Raw genomic sequence first — 21,998 nt, 5'->3', positions numbered from 1 at the left:
GCCCGAACCGTGCTGCGTTTTCGGGGCGTGTCGGGAGCGTTCCGGGGGCGGGCCCGGGGGCGTGGCCGCGCCCTCCGGACTCGCCCCCAGGTCGCGTCCCGACGTGCTAGCGGCCTGCTGGCGCGCGGGGATTTACGTCTCCCTCCGGGAGGCGTAAATCCCCCGACAAAGGTAAGGGGGGGGGTTTAGACAGGGCCGGGCGGGTGGGTTAGGTAGGGGAAGGGAGGGGAAGGTGAGGGGAGGGCAAAAGAAAGTTCCCTCCGAGGCCGCTCTGATTTCGGAGCGGCCTCGGAGGGAATGGGGGTAGGCTGCGCGGCTCAGCGCGCGCCGGCTATACGGAATTGATAGCCTTGCGCGCGCCGATCCAGGATTTTAGCGGCTACGCGCGTATCTACTAAAATCCCGCGTACTTTTGCTTGCGCCTGATGCGCCAGCAAAAGTACGCCAAATCGCGCGGTTTGAAAATCTACCCCTTAATGTGGATCTCAACATGATGGGCCCAATATTCAGCCAGATTAGTACAACCTTTCAGGCTACCTAGCAGTTGCTGAATATCCAGTTATACTTAGCAGCCACTAGATAGCTGGATAAGACATTTGTCTGGCTATCTACTAAGCCGGATAAGATGTGGGTGGGCAATAGGTGGATCGCTATTTAGCCAGATAGATTATTTGGGTAAGTAGAAATATTCAGCCTTAGCCAGATAACTTATCCAACTAAATTAGACATGTTCAATAGTAGATCTACACTTAGACGGATAAGACTTATCCGTCTAAATAGCACTGAATACGGAGATATTCAACAGCATATCCATGCTGCTGAGTATCTCATCTAAGTTAGCCAAATATTTAAAAAGGGCTCCAGGGGCAATCCGGGAAACTACAGACCAGTTAGCCTGACTTCAGTGCCAGGAAAAATAGTGGAAAGTGTTCTAAACATCAAAATCACAGAACATATAGAAAGACATGATTTAATGGAACAAAGTCAGCATGACTTTACCCAAGGCAAGTCTTGCCTCACAAATCTGCTTCACTTTTTTGAAGGAGTTAATAAACATGTGGATAAAGGTGAACCGGTAGATGTAGTATACTTGGATTTTCAGAAGGCATTTGACAAAGTTCCTCATGAAAGGCTTCTAGGAAAAGTAAAACGTCATGGAATAGGTGGCGATGTCCTTTCGTGAATTGCAAACTTGCTAAAAGACAGGAAACAGAGAGTAGGATTAAATGGACAATTTTCTCAGTGGAAGGGAGTGGCCAGTGGAGTGCCTCAGGGATCTGTATTGGGACCCTTACTTTTCAATATATTTATAAATGATCTGGAAAGAAATACGATGAGTGAGATAATCAGATTTGCAGATGACACAAAATTGTTCAGAGTAGTTAAATCACAAGCAGATTGTGATAAATTGCAGGAAGAACTTGTGAGACTGGAAAATTGGGCATCCAAATGGCAGATGAAATTTAATGTGGATTAGTGCAAGGTGATGCATATAGGGAAAAATAACCCATGCTATAATTACACGATGTTGGGTTTCATATTAGGTGCTACAACCCAAGAAAGAGGCGTCATAGTGGATAACACATTGACATCGTTGGTTCAGTGTGCTGCGGCAGTCAAAAAAGCAAACAGAATGTTGGGAATTATTAGAAAGGGAATGGTGAATAAAACTGAAAATGTCATAATGCCTCTGTATCGCTCCATGGTGAGACCACACCTTGAATACTGTGTACAATTCTGGTCGCCGCATCTCAAAAAAGATATAATTGCGATGGAGAAGGTACAGAGAAGGGCTACCAAAATGATAAGGGGAATGGAACAGCTTCCCTATGAGGAAAGGCTAAAGAGGTTAGGACTTTTCAGCTTGGAGAAGAGACGACTGAGGGGGGATATGATAGAGGTGTTTAAAATCATGAGAGGTATAGAACGGGTAGATGTGAATCGGTTATTTACTCTTTCGGATAATAGAAAGACTAGGGGGCACTCCATGAAGTTAGCATGGGGCACATTTAAAACTAATCGGAGAAAGTTCTTTTTCATTCAACGCACAATTAAACTCTGGAATTTGTTGCCAGAGGATGTGGTTAGTGCAGTTAGTATAGCTGTGTTTAAAAAAGGATTGGATAAGTTCTTGGAGGAGAATTCCAGTACCTGCTATTAAGTTCACTTAGAGAATAGCCACTGCCATTAGCAATGGTAACATGGAATAGACTTAGTTTTTGGGTACTTGCCAGGTTCTTATGGCCTGGATTGGCCTCTGTTGGAAACAGGATGCTGGGCTTGATGGACCCTTGGTCTGACCCAGTATGGCATTTTCTTATTTTCTTATGTTCTTATGTCTATCGAGTTAACTTAGATAAATGAGTAAGATCTGAATATTGACCCCAAGTATCTAAAATTAGGATTATTTTTCCCTATGTGCATCACTTTGTACTTGTCCACATTAAATTTCATTCATCATTTAGATGCCCAGCTCCCCAGTCTCAGAAGGTCCTTACAGTCTGCCTGCATTTTACCTACTTTTAATATTTTTTGTCATCCTCAAATTTGATCACCGTGGAGTAGATTTTAAAAGCTTGCTCATGTGTGTCCATGTGTGCGCGCACTACCCAGCGCGCACACATGGACACTTGATTTTATAACATGTGAGCGCCAGTGCACACATGTTATAAAATCGGGGTTGACGTGTACAAGGGGGTGCACATTTGTGCAACCTGCGCATGCTGATGCCCATGGACCTCCGCAGTTCCCTCCCACTCCGCTCCACTTTAGGAGCGGCCTGAGAGGGAACTTCCCTACCCCCTATACTATCCTTCCTACTCCTTCCCCTAACCTTCCCGCCCCCTAGCCCTATCCTAAACCCCCCCAAAATCCTTGTCTTACCTGTTGCGCCTGCTTTGAAAAGGTGCAGGTTGCGCATGCTGGCATCCTGCCGGCACGCAATCCCCTGGCACAGCGGCAAATGGCTGCTGTGCCGGGTGCCTCTAGCACCACCCCTGGACCTCCCCACCCCCAGACTGCCCCGCCCTGCCCCTCCAGACTGCCCCTTTAAGCAACCCTGGGACTTACACGCATCCCGGGTGTTTACGAGCGTGGCAGGGCCTTTGAAAATAGGCATAAGGTCATCTACTCACATAAAACCCCGGGTTTTACGCACATAGGTCTTTTAAAATCTACCCCTTTATCTGTAGCTCCCTTTTCTAGATCATTAATAAAATAATGTAACATCACTGGTCCAAGTGTAAGGAGATACCTGATGTTTGATCACTGGAGACAACAAAAATATGAATATGGACCTCAGAGGGACACAGACTGTGAGGCATTACATTGGTATTTTCCAGCAAAGACACACAGTTTCAGCAGAAAGAAACATGGTGAGAACTTTGAGCAGCCTAAGCAATGCTAATCAGTTTCTCAAGATCAGCTTGGTGACTATAAACTCCTTTTTAAATAAGAAAAGGTAAGCAGCCCCTGCTCAACCAGGGCAGTGAGGAGAAAAACTTAATCCCTAAGAGAGCCTGTCCCAGGATAGTTCATCAGAGAGGGGTAGTGACCACCTATGCACAAAGGGGGAGCATCTGAAAGGAAAAAAACTGATGATGTGGGAAGACAGTGCTGGTCAAGACGTGACAAGACACTGTCCAGTATCACCAGATGGCAGAGGCTGTCAACCCCCATGATGGAGAAGGGAAGGGCAGTGACCTGAAATGCAGATGACTCCATCCTCCCACTGCATGGCTTTGCATGAACTTTATGCATATTCATCAGCTGACTGTTATAAGAAAGAACAAACAAAATAAAAAGAGGGATAGCTGTTGAGGAAGGAGAGGACCGAGAGTGTCCAGGAGACTGGAGAGAGGAGAGCCCTGTTGAGTATCTGGCAGGTGGCCAGGAAGTCCGAGATGGCCCGAAATGGAGAAATGCTTCCTCAGCCAAACCAGGACCAGAACAAGAAAGCAAGCCCTTTCCTCGAGACAGTCCCTGAGATCTGCAGCCAGAGACTGCTCTAGAGATAAAGAGAGGAAAATCTCCTAAAGTCAGGTCAGGATAGCCAGTTAGTCACCTGCATTAATACTTAAGAACATAAGAACATAAGAAAATGCCATACTGGGTCAGACCAAGGGTCCATCAAGCCCAGCATCCTGTTTCCAACAGTGGCCAATCCAGGCCATAAGAACCTGGCAAGTACCCAAAAACTAAGTCTATTCCATGTTACCATTGCTAATGGCAGTGGCTATTCTCTAAGTGAACTTAATAGCAGCCAGGTAATGGACTTCTCCTCCAAGAACTTATCCAATCCTTTTTTAAACACAGCTATACTAACTGCACTAACCACATTCTCTGGCAACAAATTCCAGAGTTTAATTGTGCATTGAGTAAAAAAGAACTTTCTCCGATTAGTTTTAAATGTGCCCCATGCTAACTTCATGGAGTGCCCCCTAGTCTTTCTACTATCCGAAAGAGTAAATAACCGATTCACATCTACCCGTTCTAGACCTCTCATGATTTTAAACACCTCTATCATATCCCCCCTCAGTCGTCTCTTCTCCAAGCTGAAAAGTCCTAACCTCTTTAGTCTTTCCTCATAGGGGAGTTGTTCCATTCCCCTTATCATTTTGGTTGCCCTTCTCTGTACCTTCTCCATCGCAATTATATCTTTTTTGAGATGCGGCGACCAGAATTGTACACAGTATTCAAGGTGCGGTCTCACCATGGAGCGATACAGAGGCATTATGACATTTTCCGTTTTATTCACCATTCCCTTCCTAATAATTCCCAACATTCTGTTTGCTTTTTTGACTGCCACAGCACACTTTATGCAGTCTAAGGGTTATGCAGTGTTTAAAGGCACTAATGATGCAGATATTCTTTCAGTATAAAGTGATGCTCAGTAGCCAGGATTTTAGAGACATTTACTGTTTATTTTCTTCTAAATGCTAATCCTGTAAATTTTGACAAATAAAAGTCTAATTCTGTAGATAAACACGTGTTTTTTCCTGAACTATTCAGATTGTGTAGACATAGGAGTTAATAGAGAGAACTGTCTGTAACACCGTCAACCCTGATAGGAATGGACATGAGGTGCATGGAGCAGACACATTCCTGAACTTCTCACATCACGTACACAAGGAGAAATCTCTGGGGTATTCCACTATTCACATTTCTCCACTGGGAAAACTGACCATTTTGTCCTTTGTTTCATATCAACCAATTACCAATTCACAATAAGATTGACTCATATCCCATTTCTGAGGAGACTTTCACAAAAGTCTATCAAACACCTCCTGAAAATCCCAATACACTCTATTGATATTGATTGGCTTACTTTTATCGACATGCTTGTTTGAAACTTCAAAGAATTCTAATAGGTTATTAAGGCCTGACTTCCCTTGGCAAAATACATGCTGGCTCTTCCCTATTAAGCAATGTTCATCCATATGACCAATAATTTTGTTCTTAATTATAGCTTCCACCATATTATCAGACACGGATATCACGTTCTCCAGTCTCTAGTTGGGTCACCACTGCACCCCTTCTTTAACATTAGCATTACATTGGCTACCCTTCAGTCTTCAGGTATACAGGCATATTTGATTACCAATTTAATATTTGAGCTCCATTAGAACTCTGGAGTGAATACGATAAAGTTGCAATAATTTGCTACTATTTAATTGGCAATTTGTTTTACTACCTTGTTGAGATTCACACTGGTTGGATTCCATTCCTCTGAGTTATCATCCCCCCAAAAAACAGTTCACTTGTGGGTATCTCCTCAACATCCTCCTCAGTAAACATTGAAAGGAAGAATTCATGTAGTTTTCCTGCTATGACTTTATCCTCCCTGAGTGCCCTTTTTACCCCTTGTCATCTAATTGTCCAACTGATTCCCTTGCAGGCTTTTTATTTCTAATATACTTCAGAAAGGGGGGGAGGGTTTGCCTCTTTGGCAAGTCTTTCTTTAAATTCTATCTTGTCCTGCCTTATTAGTGTTTTACATCTTATTTGGCAGTACCTTCCCATTTTCTTCATTAAGTTCTGCTTTCCATTTTTTCAAAGATGCCTTTTTGACTTTGATAGCCTCAATAGTACCATTCAGCTATGCTGGCAGGTGCTTAATCATCCTTTCACCTTTCTTAATTTGTGTAATACATTTTATCTGAGCTTCTAAGATGGTGTTTTTAAACAGTGTCCATATCTCATGCAGACTTTTAACTTTTGTAACTGTTCCCTTTTAGTTTTCTTCTAATTTCTTAATCTTGTCGTAGTCTCCCCATTTAAAGTTATATGTTTTTAATTTATTTGTTTCCTCCACTGACTCTAAAATTTGTTTGCATTATGATCATTGTTACCAGTTACCTGAGAGCTCCTCAGTCCCAGCGCTAATGCTAAATGACTCAGAGGTCAAATGCTTGCTATATGCAGATGATTTGGTCATTCTGTTCCTCACCACAAAAGAGCTACAAGAGAATCTAAACCTAATAGAGAATTACTGAAAATCATAGCCTGCGAGGGAATATATCTGAAACTCACTCAAATTATCTTAAGGGACCAGCCACAGAGATCTAGCCAGGTCTTCCTTAAGGATCAGCCACTCAAGGGATTCTGGGCCCAGGGAGGATCCCTTCAGCCTAGCATAAGTTGGCAGGGCTCAGAAGAGTTAGAGAGGCCCAGGGAGCAGAGAGAGGACTCCCATATATAAAGACCTTGTATATTTAAAGGACTGTGCAATAGCTGAAGTAAGATGAGCTATATTATTTATTTTGCCTCCTGAAGTGAAGGTGTACTGTCAGGTTTGTTTTTGAGTTTGTTTTCACTGTAAATAAATTGCACTTAAGGAACAGCCAGAGTCTGCCTCCTGTTTCTTCTGGCTGTATCAAGGTGCCTACCGCTTAAGCTACCACAAACCCTACAAGGAAACCTAGATAAAATAAAAATTATGATTTTCCAGAAAAGGCCAAAAAATCTCCAACATAAATTCAAATATTTCCTAAATAAACAAGAAATTGAACATATCCTAGACTATACATACATTTGCTTGAGACTAAGTGCATCTGGGAATTTTAAATTGGCTATAAGACATTATAAGATAAAGCTCTAAGAGCCCTATATACCATAAAGAAACCTCTAGAGAAATACAAACCCCCATTAAAACTACTATTAAAATTATCAGATAGCATCATGCAACAAGTCCTCTTATAAACCTGTGAGGATTGGGGTCTATTAGTAACCCCAAATTATACAGAATGGGACAGAATCCCAATAGAAATCCTACACTTCCTGTTCACAGATATTCCATGTGTACAGAAACATCCCTAATAATGGGTGCAGAGCAGAATTAGTATGCATCCCCCTGCTGCTCACCATGCAGAAAAGAATATTGAAGTTTTGGTATCATCTCAAATAATAATGACACAAACTCCCTCCACTACAAGGTTTTCTGTGAAGTAACACAAAACCCTGGAAAAAAAAACAAACCACTAAGCACCCATGTAGCAAACGTGTATACCAATCCAGCACTAATACCTGGAATTCAAACAACTACATTTTGGCAAACATAAAGACAGCAATGCAAATATTGTAAAGTGCCCTAAAACATTAATATATGTCTTAGTGGTTGGTGTACATTAGAACAGCAGTTCTCAACTGGTGTGTCGCAATGCACCGGTGTGTTGCCAAGCACCGACAGGTGTGTCGTGCACTTCCTGGTCTCCTGCTACTCTTCCCTCCCTCTCCTCTACCCCAGCAAAATGCACACAATTCTTTGAGGAACACTGCCGTCGTTATTGCCTGGGCTATCAGCATATTCAAACGTGGAGGGGAACAGAAGCAGTGTTCATGGAAGCCGGCGACAACAACATTGCTTTTTCTTCTTCCTACCTCTGTGAACTGGAAGAGGAAGTGATGTTCAGTGGGTACACGGGAAGAAGAAAGGGCCATGCTGCTGCTCGAGAGAGAGATCAAGTGCCCCAAGGCTCCCTCCACCTCCCGTGATCATGGGAGCACTTCCATCTCCTTTCTGAGGCAGTCCTTTACTGCTGAAGACCCAGGACAGATAATCACTGGATTTGACAGCCGCAAGGCAGACAATCCTTGTGGCCACATTCTCAGCTGACTGCCCCTTTGCTCTGTACTGTGATAATCGCGGCACAGGAAAACAGCTGTGCTGCATTCTTACCACTGTGGGGCCAGGGGAGTCCTTCTTGCTGCAGTTCCCAGCTGTCATGACATTGCTTTTAATAGGAGCACACTGGCTGCTCATCTCAGTTGCCCAGTACAGATTCAGGATGCCTTGTGCTGTAGCTGCCATATTTGCTAAGGGAGGTGAATAGATGAAACAGAAAGTGAGCCAGCATGTGTGTAAGAGAACATGCATGATTGAGACTATAAGTAAGAGAAAAAAGGCATGTGTGATAGAGAGATAGACTAATTAGGGAGGTGACTGGTGTGTGTGAGAGAAAGAGATTGATCAGGGAGGTGACTGGTGTGTGTGAAAGAGAGACACCAGTCAGGGAGGTGACTGGTGTGTGTGAAAGACAGACCAGTCAGGGAGGTGACTGGTATGTGTGAGAGAAAGAGATTGATCAGGGAGGTGACTGGTATGTGTGAGAGAAAGAGATTGGTTAGGGAGGTGACTGGTGTGTGAGAGAAAGAGATTGGTCAGGGAGGTGACTGGTATGTGTGAGAGAGAACAAGATTGGTCATGGAGGTGAATGGTGTGTGTGAGAGAAAGAGAGATTATCAAGGAGGTGAAGTGTGTGTGTGTGTGTGTGTGTGTGTGAGAGTGTGAGAGAGAGAAAGAGAGATTGGTCAGGGAAGTGACTGGATAGTATGTGTGTGAGAGAAAGAGATTGATCAAGGAGGTGACTGGTGTGTATATATGAGAGAAAGAGCGATTGGTCAGGGAGGTGACTGGTGTGTGTGAGAGAAGGCGAGATTGGTCATGGATGTGAGTGTGTGTGAGAGAGAAAGAGAGATTGGTCAGGGAGGTGACTGGTGTGTGTGAGAGAAAGAGAGATTATCAAGGAGGTGAATAGTGTGTGTATGTGAGAGAAAGAGAGATTGGTCAGGGAACATAAGAACATAAGAACATAAGAAAATGCCATACTGGGTCAGACCAAGGGTCCATCAAGCCCAGCATCCTGTTTCCAACAGTGGCCAATCCAGGCCATAAGAACCTGGCAAGTACCCAAAAACTAAGTCTATTCCATGTAACCATTGCTAATGGCAGTGGCTATTCTCTAAGTGAACTTAATAGCAGGTAATGGACTTCTCCTCCAAGAACTTATCCAATCCTTTTTTAAACACAGCTATACTAACTGCACGAACCACATTCTCTGGCAACAAATTCCAGAGTTTAATTGTGCGTTGAGTAAAAAAGAACTTCCTCTGATTAGTTTTAAATGTGCCCCATGCTAACTTCAATGGAGTGTCCCCTAGTCTTTCTACTATCTGAAAGAGTAAATAACCGATTCACATCTACCCGTTCTAGACCTCTCATGATTTTAAACACCTCTATCATATCCCCCCTCAGTCGTCTCTTCTCCAAGCTGAAAAGTCCTAACCTCTTTAGTCTTTCCTCATAGGGGAGTTGTTCCATTCCCCTTATCATTTTGGTAGCCCTTCTCTGTACCTTCTCCATCGCAATTATATCTTTTTTGAGATGCGGCGACCAGAATTATACACAGTATTCAAGGTGCGGTCTCACCATGGAGCGATACAGAGGCATTATGACATTTTCCGTTTTATTCATCATTCCTTTTCTAATAATTCCCAACATTCTGTTTGCTTTTTTGACTGCCGCAGCACACTGAACCGACGATTTCAATGTGTTATCCACTATGACACCTAGATCTCTTTCTTGGGTTGTAGCACCTAATATGAAACCCAACATCGTGTAATTATAGCATGGGTTATTTTTCCCTATATGCATCACCTTGCACTTATCCACATTAAATTTCATCTGCCATTTGGATGCCCAATTTTCCAGTCTCACAAGGTCTTCCTGCAATTTATCACAATCTGCTTGTGATTTAACTACTCTGAACAATTTTGTGTCATCTGCAAATTTGATTATCTCACTCGTCGTTTTTCTTTCCAGATCATTTATAAATATATTGAACAGTAAGGGTCCCAATACAGATCCCTGAGGCACTCCACTGTCCACTCCCTTCCACTGAGAAAATTGCCCATTTAATCCTACTCTCTGTTTCCTGTCTTTTAGCCAGTTTGCAATCCACGAAAGGACATCGCCACCTATCCCATGACTTTTTACTTTTCCTAGAAGCCTCTCATGAGGAACTTTGTCAAACGCCTTCTGAAAATCCAAGTATACTATATCTACCGGTTCACCTTTATCCACATGTTTATTAGCTCCTTCAAAAAAGTGAAGCAGATTTGTGAGGCAAGACTTGCCCTGGGTAAAGCCATGCTGACTTTGTTCCATTAAACCATGTCTTTCTATATGTTCTGTGATTTTGATGTTTAGAACACTTTCCACTATTTTTCCTGGCACTGAAGTCAGGCTAACTGGTCTGTAGTTTCCCCGGCATCGCCCCTGGAGCCCTTTTTAAATATTGGGGTTACATTTGCTATCCTCCAGTCTTCAGGTACAATGGATGATTTTAATGATAAGTTACAAATTTTTACTAATAGGTCTGAAATTTCATTTTTTAGTTCCTTCAGAACTCTGGGGTGTATACCATCCGGTCCAGGTGATTTACTACTCTTCAGTTTGTCAATCAGGCCTACCACATCTTCTAGGTTCACCGTGATTTGATTCAGTCCATCTGAATCATTACCCATGAAAACCTTCTCCATTACGGGTACCTCCCCAACATCCTCTTCAGTAAACACCGAAGCAAAGAAATCATTTAATCTTTCTGCGATGGTCTTATCTTCTCTAAGTGCCCCTTTAACCCCTCGATCATCTAACGGTCCAACTGACTCCCTCACAGGCTTTCTGCTTCGGATATATTTAAAAAGTTTTTACTGTGAGTTTTTGCCTCTACAGCCAACTTCTTTTCAAATTCTCTCTTAGCCTGGCTTATCAATGTCTTACATTTAACTTGCCAATGTTTATGCTTTATCCTATTTTCTTCTGTTGGATCCTTCTTCCAATTTTTGAATGAAGATCTTTTGGCTAAAATAGCTTCTTTCACCTCCCCTTTTAACCATGCTGGTAATCGTTTTGCCTTCTTTCCACCTTTCTTAATGTGTGGAATACATCTGGACTGTGCTTCTAGAATGGTATTTTTTAACAATGACCACGCCTCTTGGACATTTTTTACTTTTGTAGCTACTCCTTTCAGTTTTTCTCATTTTATCAAAGTTTCCCTTTTGAAAGTTTAGCACGAGAGCCTTGGATTTGTACACTGTTCCTTTTCCAGTCTTTAAATCAAATTTGATCATATTATGATCACTATTGCCAAGCGGCCCCACCACCGTTACCTCTCTCACCAAGTCCTGTGCTCCACTGAGAATTAGATCTAAAATTGCTCCCTCTCTCGTCGGTTCCTGAACCAATTGCTCCATAAAGCTATCATTTATTCCATCCAGGAACGTTATCTCTCTAGCGTGACCCGATGATACATTTACCCAGTCTATATTGGGGTAATTGAAGTGTAAATCAAAACAGTGCAGATTATAGAATTTTGTGTCCTGATCAAAGGAGGATTCCAAACGTTTTATGTGAAGACAACTTATAATTTTTATTGCGGCTACTCCACTGCATAATATTATCACGGCAAATAATTTTCAAGGTGCCCCAACACGGTCCCGTGTTTCACCGGTGGCTGCATCGGGGGGACCAACAAGGAATTCATTTAATCTGTAATTCAAAAATGGTTAAAAATCAGGACAATAACAATGGACTAAAGCCGATGTGCAACTTAAAACAGTAAACAATGAACATACCTTGGTACGAAATATTCAAAAAGTGGCAGGGAGTGCGTTTTCCCTCAGTACGACCAGGTATTTTAAAGCAGAATTTAGGCGCCAAACTACAGGTGAGATGATCACCTTTCTCGAGGGAGCCAATCGGCGGTTCCCAAGATGCTCAGCGCCCCGCAGGTACACAGACGGGCAACAAATGACAGTCTAATCAGTGAACAGAACTACGTGAACAAGTGCCATTCAATCTCGCGATTCAAACCTTTGGGGAAGACTGTGTCCAAAGTAAAAATCCATTTTTGCTCTTGTCTGCCCAAATGTTCTAAATAATTACCCCCCCGGAATGGCTTTGGAACTACCTCAATGACAGCGAACCATAAGTCAGCGATATTATGAGACAAACTTATCCAGTGAGAGACCAGGGGTTCTTGGTCACGAGATGTACGGATATTTGAACAATGTTCAAAAATTCTGGTTTTAATTTTGGTTTTAATTTTCCGGGAGGTTTTGCCAACGTATAACATGGGGCAGGGACATTTGATCACGTAAATGACACCCTGTGACGTACAATCAGAATTAGATTTTAAATAAAAAAATTTTTGAGTGATAGGATGTTGAATAAATGAAAGGGACTCCGTATGGTGGCAAGCAGTACAATGACCACACGGCTGATGTAAGCATTCTCCAGAAGGGGTCCTGATTTTTAACCATTTTTGAATTACAGATTAAATGAATTCCTTGTTGGTCCCCCCGATGCAGCCACCGGTGAAACACGGGACCGTGTTGGGGCACCTTGAAAATTATTTGCCGTGATAATATTATGCAGTGGAGTTGCTGCAATAAAAATTATAAGTTGTCTTCACATAAAACGTTTGGAATCCTCCTTTGATCAGGACACAAAATTCTATAATCTGCACTGTTTTGATTTGGATTTCTCTGTAGTGCAGAACCCTGCTTCTGGTTTCTTGGTAATTGAAGTCTCCCATTATTACTGTGCTACCAATTTGGTTAGCTTCCCTAATTTCTCTTAGCATTTCACTGTCCATCTCACCATCTTGACCAGGTGGACGGTAGTATACTCCTATCACTATAGTCTTCCCTGACACACAAGGGATTTCTACCCATAAAGATTCAATTTTGTATTTAGTCTCATGCAGGATGTTTATCCTGTTGGACTCTATGCCATCCCGGACATAAAGCGCCACACCTCCTCCCGACTGCTCCTCTCTGTCATTGCGATATAATTTGTATCTCCGATGCGACCCCTTCTGGAGAATGCTTACATCAGCCGTGTGGTCATTGTACTGCTTGCCACCATACGGAGTCCCTTTCATTTATTCAACATCCTATCACTCAAAAATGTTTTTATTTAAAATCTAATTCTGATTGTACGTCACAGGTGTCATTTACGTGATCAAATGTCCCTGCCCCATGTTATACGTTGGCAAAACCTCCCGGAAAATTAAAACCAGAATTTTTGAACATTGTTCAAATATCCGTACATCTCGTGACCAAGAACCCTTGGTCTCTCACTGGATAAGTTTGTCTCATAATATCGCTGACTTATGGTTCGCTGTCATTGAGGTAGTTCCAAAGCCATTCCGGGGGGGTAATTATTTAGAACATTTGGGCAGACAAGAGCAAAAATGGATTTTTACTTTGGACACAGTCTTCCCCAAAGGTTTGAATCGCGAGATTGAATGGCACTTGTTCACGTAGTTCTGTTCACTAATTAGACTGTCATTTGTTGCCCGTCTGTGTACCTGCGGGGCGCTGAGCATCTTGGGAACTGCCGATTGGCTCCCTCGAGAAAGGTGATCATCTCACCTGTAGTTTGGCGCCTAAATTCTGCTTTAAAATACCTGGTCGTACTGAGGGAAAACGCACTCCCTGCCACTTTTTGAATATTTCGTACCAAGGTATGTTCATTGTTTACTGTTTTAAGTTGCACATCGGCTTTAGTCCATTGTTATTGTCCTGATTTTTAACCATTTTTGAATTACAGATTAAATGAATTCCTTGTTGGTCCCCCCGATGCAGCCACCGGTGAAACACGGGACCGTGTTGGGGCACCTTGAAAATTATTTGCCGTGATAATATTATGCAGTGGAGTAGCCGCAATAAAAATTATAAGTTGTCTTCACATAAAACGTTTGGAATCCTCCTTTGATCAGGACACAAAATTCTATAATCTGCACTGTTTTGATTTGGATTTCTCTGTAGTGCAGAACCCTGCTTCTGGTTTCTTGGTAATTGAAGTCTCCCATTATTACTGCACTACCAATTTGGTTAGCTTCCCTAATTTCTCTTAGCATTTCACTGTCCATCTCACCATCTTGACCAGGTGGACGGTAGTATACTCCTATCACTGTAGTCTTCCCTGACACACAAGGGATTTCTACCCATAAAGATTCAATTTTGTATTTAGTCTCATGCAGGATGTTTATCCTGTTGGACTCTATGCCATCCCGGACATAAAGCGCCACACCTCCTCCCGACTGCTCCTCTCTGTCATTGCGATATAATTTGTACCCCGGTATAGCACTGTCCCATTGGTTATCCTCTTTCCACCATGTCTCTGAGATGCCAATTAAGTCTATGTCATCATTTACTGCTATACATTCTAATTCTCCCTTCTTACTTCTTAGACTTCTGGCATTAGCATACAAACATTTCAAAGTTTGTTTTTTGTTTGTATTTTTATTCTGCTTTTTAATTGATAGGGATAAGTTAGAATTTTTTAGCTCAGGTGAGTTTTTGGTTACAGGCACTTGGACTACTTTTCTAATTATTGGAACCTCACTGTCGGGATGCTCTAATTCTAATGCATCATTAGTATCCTTTAAAGATACATCTCTCCGAACCATGCACTGCTGAGCGACTGTCGGCTTTCCCCTTTGTTCTAGTTTAAAAGCTGGCTATGCATTGAAAGTGAAGTATCAGTCTTGCTCCCCTGCTGTTAAAGCAGAGAGCTATGCTGGATATGCATTGAAAGTGAAGTATCAGGTATTTTTGGTTTGGGGTAGTAACTGCCGTAACAAGCAAGCTACTCCCCTGCTTTTATGTGGTTGCAAATCCTTTTTTCCACATTTCCTCTTGCCATTGAAGCATAGAGCAATGTTGGAGCCACATTATTGAATAAGGATATTCATCTCCAGGTAGTTCAGAGTAATTAAGAGTAGTTAAATCACAAGCAGATTGTGATAAATTGCAGGAAGACCTTGTGAGACTGGAAAATTGGGCATCCAAATGGCAGATGAAATTTAATGTGGATAAGTGCAAGGTGATGCATATAGGGAAAAATAACCCATGCTATAATTACACAATGTTGGGTTCCATATTAGGTGCTACAACCCAAGAAAGAGATCTAGGCGTCATAGTGGATAACACATTGAAATTGTCGGTTCAGTGTGCTGCGGCAGTCAAAAAAGCAAACAGAATGTTGGGAATTATTAGAAAAGGAATGATGAATAAAACGGAAAATGTCATAATGCCTCTGTATCGCTCCATGGTGAGACCGCACCTTGAATACTGTGTACAATTCTGGTCGCCGCATCTCAAAAAAGATAAAATTGCGATGGAGAAGGTACAGAGAAGGGCTACCAAAATGATAAGGGGAATGGAACAACTCCCCTATGAGGAAAGACTAAAGAGGTTAGGACTTTTCAGCTTGGAGAAGAGACGACTGAGGGGGGATAAGATAGAGGTGTTTAAAATCATGAGAGGTCTAGAACGGGTAGATGTGAATCGGTTATTTACTCTTTCGGATAATAGAAAGACTAGGGGACACTCCTTGAAATTAGCATGGGGCACATTTAAAACTAATCGGAGAAAGTTCTTTTTTACTCAACCACAATTAAACTCTGGAATTTGTTGCCAGAGGATGTGGTTAGTGCAGTTAGTGTAGCTGTGTTTAAAAAAGGATTGGATAAGTTCTTGGAGGAGAAGTCCATTACCTGCTATTAAGTTCACTTAGAGAATTGCCACTGCCATTAGCAATGGTTACATGGAATAGACTTAGGGGCGGATTTTAAATGCCCTGTGCGCGTAAATCTGGCCGGATTTCCACGCGCAGGGCCCTCGCGCGCCGGTGCGCCTATTTTGCATAGGCCGCCGGTGCGCGCAGAGCCCCGGGACGCGCATAAGTCTCGGGGTTTTTTTAAAGGGGCGGGGGGGGCGTGTCGGGGGCATGGCAGAATGATGCGGCGTTTCGGGGGCGTGACGTGGCGTTTTGGGGGCGGCGACGCGGGCGTGGTTTCGGCCCGGGGGCATTCCGGGGGCGTGTCCGCGGCCTCCGGTCCAGCCCCCGGGACCAGAACACGGAGTGGGGCAGCTGGCTGGTGCGCGCAGATTTACATCTGCTTTTAGCTGAAACAAAGGTAAGGGGGGGGTTTAGATAGGGCCGCTACAAAATCGGAGCGGCCTCGGAGGGAACAGGCAGCGCGCGCTACGCGCGTATCTTATAAAATCCAGCATACTTTTGTTTGCGCCTGGTGCGCGAACAAAAGTACTTGATCGCGCAATTTTTTTAAATCTACCCTTTAGTTTTGGGTACTTGCCAGTTTCTTATGGCCTGGATTGGCCACTGTTGGAAACAGGATGCTGGGCTTGATGGACCCTTGGTCTGATCCAGTATGGCAAGTTCTTATGTTCTTATGTTCTTGCATTTAAAACTAATCGGAGAAAGTTCTTTTTTACTCAACGCACAATTAAACTCTGGAATTTGTTGCCAGAGGATGTGGTTAGTGCAGTTAGTATAGCTGTGTTTAAAAAAGGATTGGATAAGTTCTTGGAGGAGAAGTCCATTACCTGCTATTAAGTTCACTTAGAGAATTGCCACTGCCATTAGCAATGGTAACATGGAATAGACTTAGTTTTTGGATACTTGCCAGGTTCTTATGGCCTGGATTAGCCACTGTTGGAAACAGGATGCTGGGCTTGATGGACCCTTGGTCTGACCCAGTATGGCATGTTCTTATGTTCCCTCAAGCCACCCCCATGCCTCTTCTCTTCATTCACGTCCTCTAGACTTTATGGATCCACAGTGTTTATCCCACGCCCCTTTGAAATCCTTCACAGTTTTGGTCTTCACTTCCTCCGGAAGGGCATTCCAGGCATCCACCACCCTCTCCGGAAGAAATACTTCCCGACATTGGTTCTGAATCTTCCTCCCTGGAGTTTTAAATCGTGACCCCTGGTTCTGCTGATTTTTTTGCAACAGAAAAGGTTTGTCGTTGTCTTTGGATCATTAAAACCTTTCAAGTCTCTGAAAGTCTGTATCATATCACCCCTATACATTCCATACCTTTACACAGCCTTTCAGAGAGGGTCAGGAGGTCCTTGCTCCTGGAGTCATGGGGTCTCCTGAAGACAGCTGGTCTTACTCTCTTATGCTCCCCAGCTGGTCCCTGCCCTGCAGGGTCCCGGCCACAGACCTCTTTTCCTCTGTGGGATTTAAGTTGCACCAGGTATTTAACTTAGTTCAGCACATTCAAAAGGGGGAAAAGAGGGTCACTGTGTTGAACCCCCCTTGACTGTTATCAGTCTTGAGGATCTTGCTATTCTTCATTCAGTTACCAGGCTTCGGTGCTATAGAATATTTTGCCTCTTAACATTCATCACAGTTTAAATTACTTGAAATTCAAGAAATTGTTGAAAACATGGATGTTTAGCCAGGGCTTTGATAATTAATGAAATGCTAGACTTGAGGTTCTGGAGTTATCCATAAAGGCTACTTGTGTATAATATAATTATCTCCCAAATACATTGTTGGTACTGGTAAGTTTATTGTTAGGAATGAAGATGAATTTTAAAACTGGCACCCAGGCGCACATTGTGCGTGAGGGCGGCCATTTTATAACGTACACAGGCATATGTGCACGTGTTATAAAACAGGCTGACTGTGCATACCCATCACTTTATAAAAACTTCCCAGATGTGCTCACGCCAAGAGATACATGAATATCTCAACAGCTTTTAAATCTGCTCGAGCCCGACATATTTGTGCATCCCCTAACTGATGCACACTCTGGGCTTATGGATCCAATAAGAGAAAGTAACAGTCTTACCCTAAATGTAGACTGGATTCCGCTTCCCCTACCTAACCCCCCCTAACCTTTATTCCATAAGTTGCCCCTGCCTCTGGGCAGGCATAGGTTGCACGCACCGGCCGAGTGCTGGCACGTGATCCCCTGGTACGGCCACTGTGCCGGAGGCCTCTGTCCCGTCCCCGTACCTCCCCTTTCACAAAGCCCTGGGACATACGCGCGTTCTGGGGCTTGCACGCGTTGCCAGACCTATGCAAAATAGGGTCGGCGTGCGTAACCCCCCTACACATGTTAATCCAGCTGGATTTACACGCGTAGGGCTTGTAACATCTGCCCCTTAGTTTTTGGGTACTTGTCAGGTTCTTATGGCCTGGATTGGCCACTGTTGGAAACAGGATGCTGGGCTTGATGGACCCTTGGTCTGACCCAGCATGGCATTTTCTTATGTTCTTAGTACAGAAACGAGTGTCAAACCACTTGATTGGACATTTGTTTTTCTTCTGAAGAATCATAGTGTCTTGTGTGGTCGCTGCAGAACAGCAGCACAGAAAGAAAAACATGGTAACACGCACAGGAAGGAAGCTCCCACCAGCACCTGAGCCAAGAGAGTCAACCTTCCCTCCCTTACCCCCCACCTTCGAAAGTGCAGCTGGGGTAAATAAGCCTGTGGAGACAGCCCCAGAAATAAATTATTTTGTGTGCCTTTGAAAATAACCAAATCCATGAAAAAGACTATTATGAGTATTTTTTTTAAATGGACCCCAAAATCAGTCAAATCATCTAAAAAAATAAAACCTAAAACACAAAAATAAATAAAATTATGGTGAAAAACAGCACTTGGTGCAGTATGCATGAAAGCTGTGAAGGCAAGTGATTAAGAGGATAATTTTCAAAATATTTCTGCACAGAAAACAGTCCTTTAGGCACAGAAGTAGCCTTTTACAAAATGAATTGTATTACTTTAAAATTTTTTGATAACTGACTCCTCATTTCCATAGGAATCGCCCAAGGTGGTGAACAAAAAAATGCATATTTTACATAAAATAATAAACAAAATGGTTATCTGCTATTACATTTCATGGACCCAAATTATACTGTCCAAGTTTCTCATAGCCCAACCTTAGAACTCGCTTATCTTTCCCATGAATAACACAGATATATTTGTTATGCATTAAAGCAAAATCAATCTGTCCTATACATTAGATAAAAGCCAAGTAGGGTAAACTTATGTGCAATGAGGGATGTGCATTCGTTTCATCCGTTTCATATTACATGCTTGTATAGGAAAAGTATGAAACGGATGAAACGAATGCACATCCCTAGCAAATGTCATGTTCAAGCAGACGTTTGTCTGCACTGAGAGGAGTTGTTCCTGAGGGTAGAGATGGGAAGAGGTTTTATTTATGAAGATACTTTATAAAATTTGATCATATATGTGTACATTTTCAGAAATGCTGTGTGCACCAAATAAAAGTTGTAACTTGTGTGGGATAGCTTCATTGGGTTAAGTTTCAAAGAGGATTTATACATTTATTTATTTATTTATTTATTTCGCATTTTTATATACCGACGTTCTCGATACAAATATCAAATCAGGTCGGTTTACATAAAACAAAACAATCGCGGTGAGGCGTTACAATAAATGGAGTTTCAGAACATGAGAATAAATATTAAATAAACAACAGTGACTCATCAAATGACGAGAATCTATATAGTAAATAACATGTAATAAAATAGATAATGGTGTAAATAACTAACTTGAAATAAAATAAATAATAAATAGAATAGTATAAAATATATATGTAAAGACAACAGTAACTCGTTATGATACGTGAAACATGTAGAGAATAACTAAGAATAAATGATGTGTTAATTTGGGATATACAGGTATCAGGGACCAATGTTTATGTGCCTGGTTATGAGTAATGCATGGGCTAAAGAATTAATGCATCCACAAGTGGAACAATCAAACAGGTGGGCTGTCAAATAACGTGGATTCATGTGGAGATAACTAAAAATAAATGATGAGCTGAACAGTGACCAATGTTCATGTGTTTACATGAACATTCACTTTGAAAATTGGTGTAAGTCAGATGTGATGTTTGAAAATTACTCTTCCTAAGCGCTAATGCTTCTTTGAGTTTTCATGGCTGTCAGTTCTTGTTTTGCTGTGCATGCCGCTGCTTTTTGCTACACCCCGAAGCTGGCACTTTGTGTTGATGCACCATTTTCACCTCACCCAGTGGTGCCTGCCCTGCTTCTGTAATGTTAAAATTGAAAAAGTGGAAGATGTGAAGTATTGTAAGTAAATGACTTTTCTCTCTAGATCAGCCATGGATCCATGCTGCCTGCTTTGAGTGATAAGCTGCAGTTTCCATCCTTCCTACGTACAGTACAGAGTTCTGAATCCCAGTATACTGCCCTCGCCCAGTTACTTAAGTATTTTGACTGGACGTGGGTAGCAATAATAGTAAGAGATGATGAAGCTGGATTGCAGGGAGGCCAACTTATTAAAGCTGGAGTTGAGAGAGGAGGAGGATGTGTTGCTTTCATGGAAAAAATTCATGTGAGTTACTCTAAGAAAAAGGTTCTCAGAGTTATTCAAACAATCCAGAAACATTCTGTGAATGTGATTGTTCTACACAGTAATGAAATGCACGCAAAAATATTACTGGAAACCTTCTCCGATTATAACATAACAGGAAAAATCCTCATATTTTCTGCATCTTTCAAACTTAATCCAGGATACTTCACAGAAAAGACCCACAAGTTATTCAATGGCTCCATAGGACTCTCTCTCCATGCAGGAGATTTGCCAGGATTCATGGAGTTCCTCCATAAACTCCACCCCTCCACCTCTCCTGATGATATTTTTATTAAAATATTCTGGGAAAAAGCATTCCACTGCAAATGGCCAAAGAGCAATGGAAGTGAATTTATTGTCACTGCAAAAGAGGAGGAATCATTGGTACATTGCTCAGGGGAAGAGGACTTGGAGGGACTGGTTGCATCAGTATTTGAATTAAATGATCTGAGCTATAGCTATCACAGTTATCTTGCAGTCTACGCTTTTGCCCATGCATTAAATGCACTGATAACGTGCAAACCTGGGCAAGGACCTTTCATTAATGCAACTTGTGCCAACAGCACTCATTTCCAGCCATGGCAGGTAATTAACTAAAGAATTTCTTATGTCCTAATTTTGAAAAATTAACTAAAATAAATACAAAGCATTTTAACCTTGACTTTTTTAGCTAATTATTTCTCTGAATGGTTTTTTCCTTGTTTGTGCCCAACAGAAAAGTGTTGTTTATTAAATAAATGCCAAATGTATGAGGCAGAGATATGATTGTAACTGAAATACTTCAAGTGAATAATTTTATAGCAGCCTGTTTAGGGATAAACTCTAAAGGTACTTTCTATTCATAGACTTTAGCCTGAATTTGTATGTATATAAGTCCTCTTTGAAATCTGTAGCTTCTCCCAGCATGTGCACACACAAATGCACAGAAAGCTCCACCTTCTCCCAAGCAGGGAAAGCTTTCTGCTGTCCCCCAGGAACCAGTGTGGGTAAAAGTGAGCATGGAATGGGTTACACACACCACTTATGTACATAAAACATACTTTTTCCATTGCAAGTTACTTTGAAAATCCAGCCAATATCAGGAGGAATATTGCACAAGAGGGAAACTTTTCTCAGTGGAAAAGAAGTTGTGGAAAAAGAGGTCATGATATGAGGCTGAAAGGGGAAAGGCTCAGGAGTAGCATTAGAAAATCTTACTAGATAAACGAAGCTTGACCGACGTGCCGCAAATGCGCAGTAGAGACCAGCTCTACCGCGCATGTGCGGGCGAGCACGTCGGGCTGAGCCAGCGTCATAAAGTAAAAAAATGGGCGCGTCCAGTGGCAGCAGCGGGCGGCGACGGCGGTAGCGAGCGGCGGCGGTACCGGCAGCGGGCGGTATAGCGGACGCGGCGGTGGACCGGAGCGGGCGGGTGTGAGCGGCGGCGGCGGCAGAGACAGCGGGGGGGCGCGAGAGGCGGCGGGTAAGGCAGCGGGCGG

At 42.6% G+C, this 21,998-nt stretch overlaps 1 protein-coding gene across 1 annotated transcript in view; it reads left to right on the top strand.

The window, feature by feature from the left end:
- LOC115082065 (extracellular calcium-sensing receptor-like) overlaps positions 1-21,998 on the top strand; it is a gene marked incomplete at its 5' end in the record, with an annotated part of 62,040 nt that overhangs the window by 6,325 nt on the left and 33,717 nt on the right. The window contains one exon of the mRNA XM_029586326.1: positions 20,263-21,105. Within this exon, the coding sequence (XP_029442186.1) occupies positions 20,263-21,105 (843 nt within the window). The remainder of the gene's footprint in view (positions 1-20,262; positions 21,106-21,998) is intronic.

The sequence above is a fragment of the Rhinatrema bivittatum genome, unplaced genomic scaffold (genome assembly GCF_901001135.1).
Source record: "Rhinatrema bivittatum unplaced genomic scaffold, aRhiBiv1.1, whole genome shotgun sequence".
Lineage (NCBI taxonomy): Eukaryota > Metazoa > Chordata > Amphibia > Gymnophiona > Rhinatrematidae > Rhinatrema > Rhinatrema bivittatum.
The sequence above is the reverse complement of the archived record's forward strand: the minus strand, read 5'-3'. Positions and strand labels throughout refer to the sequence as shown.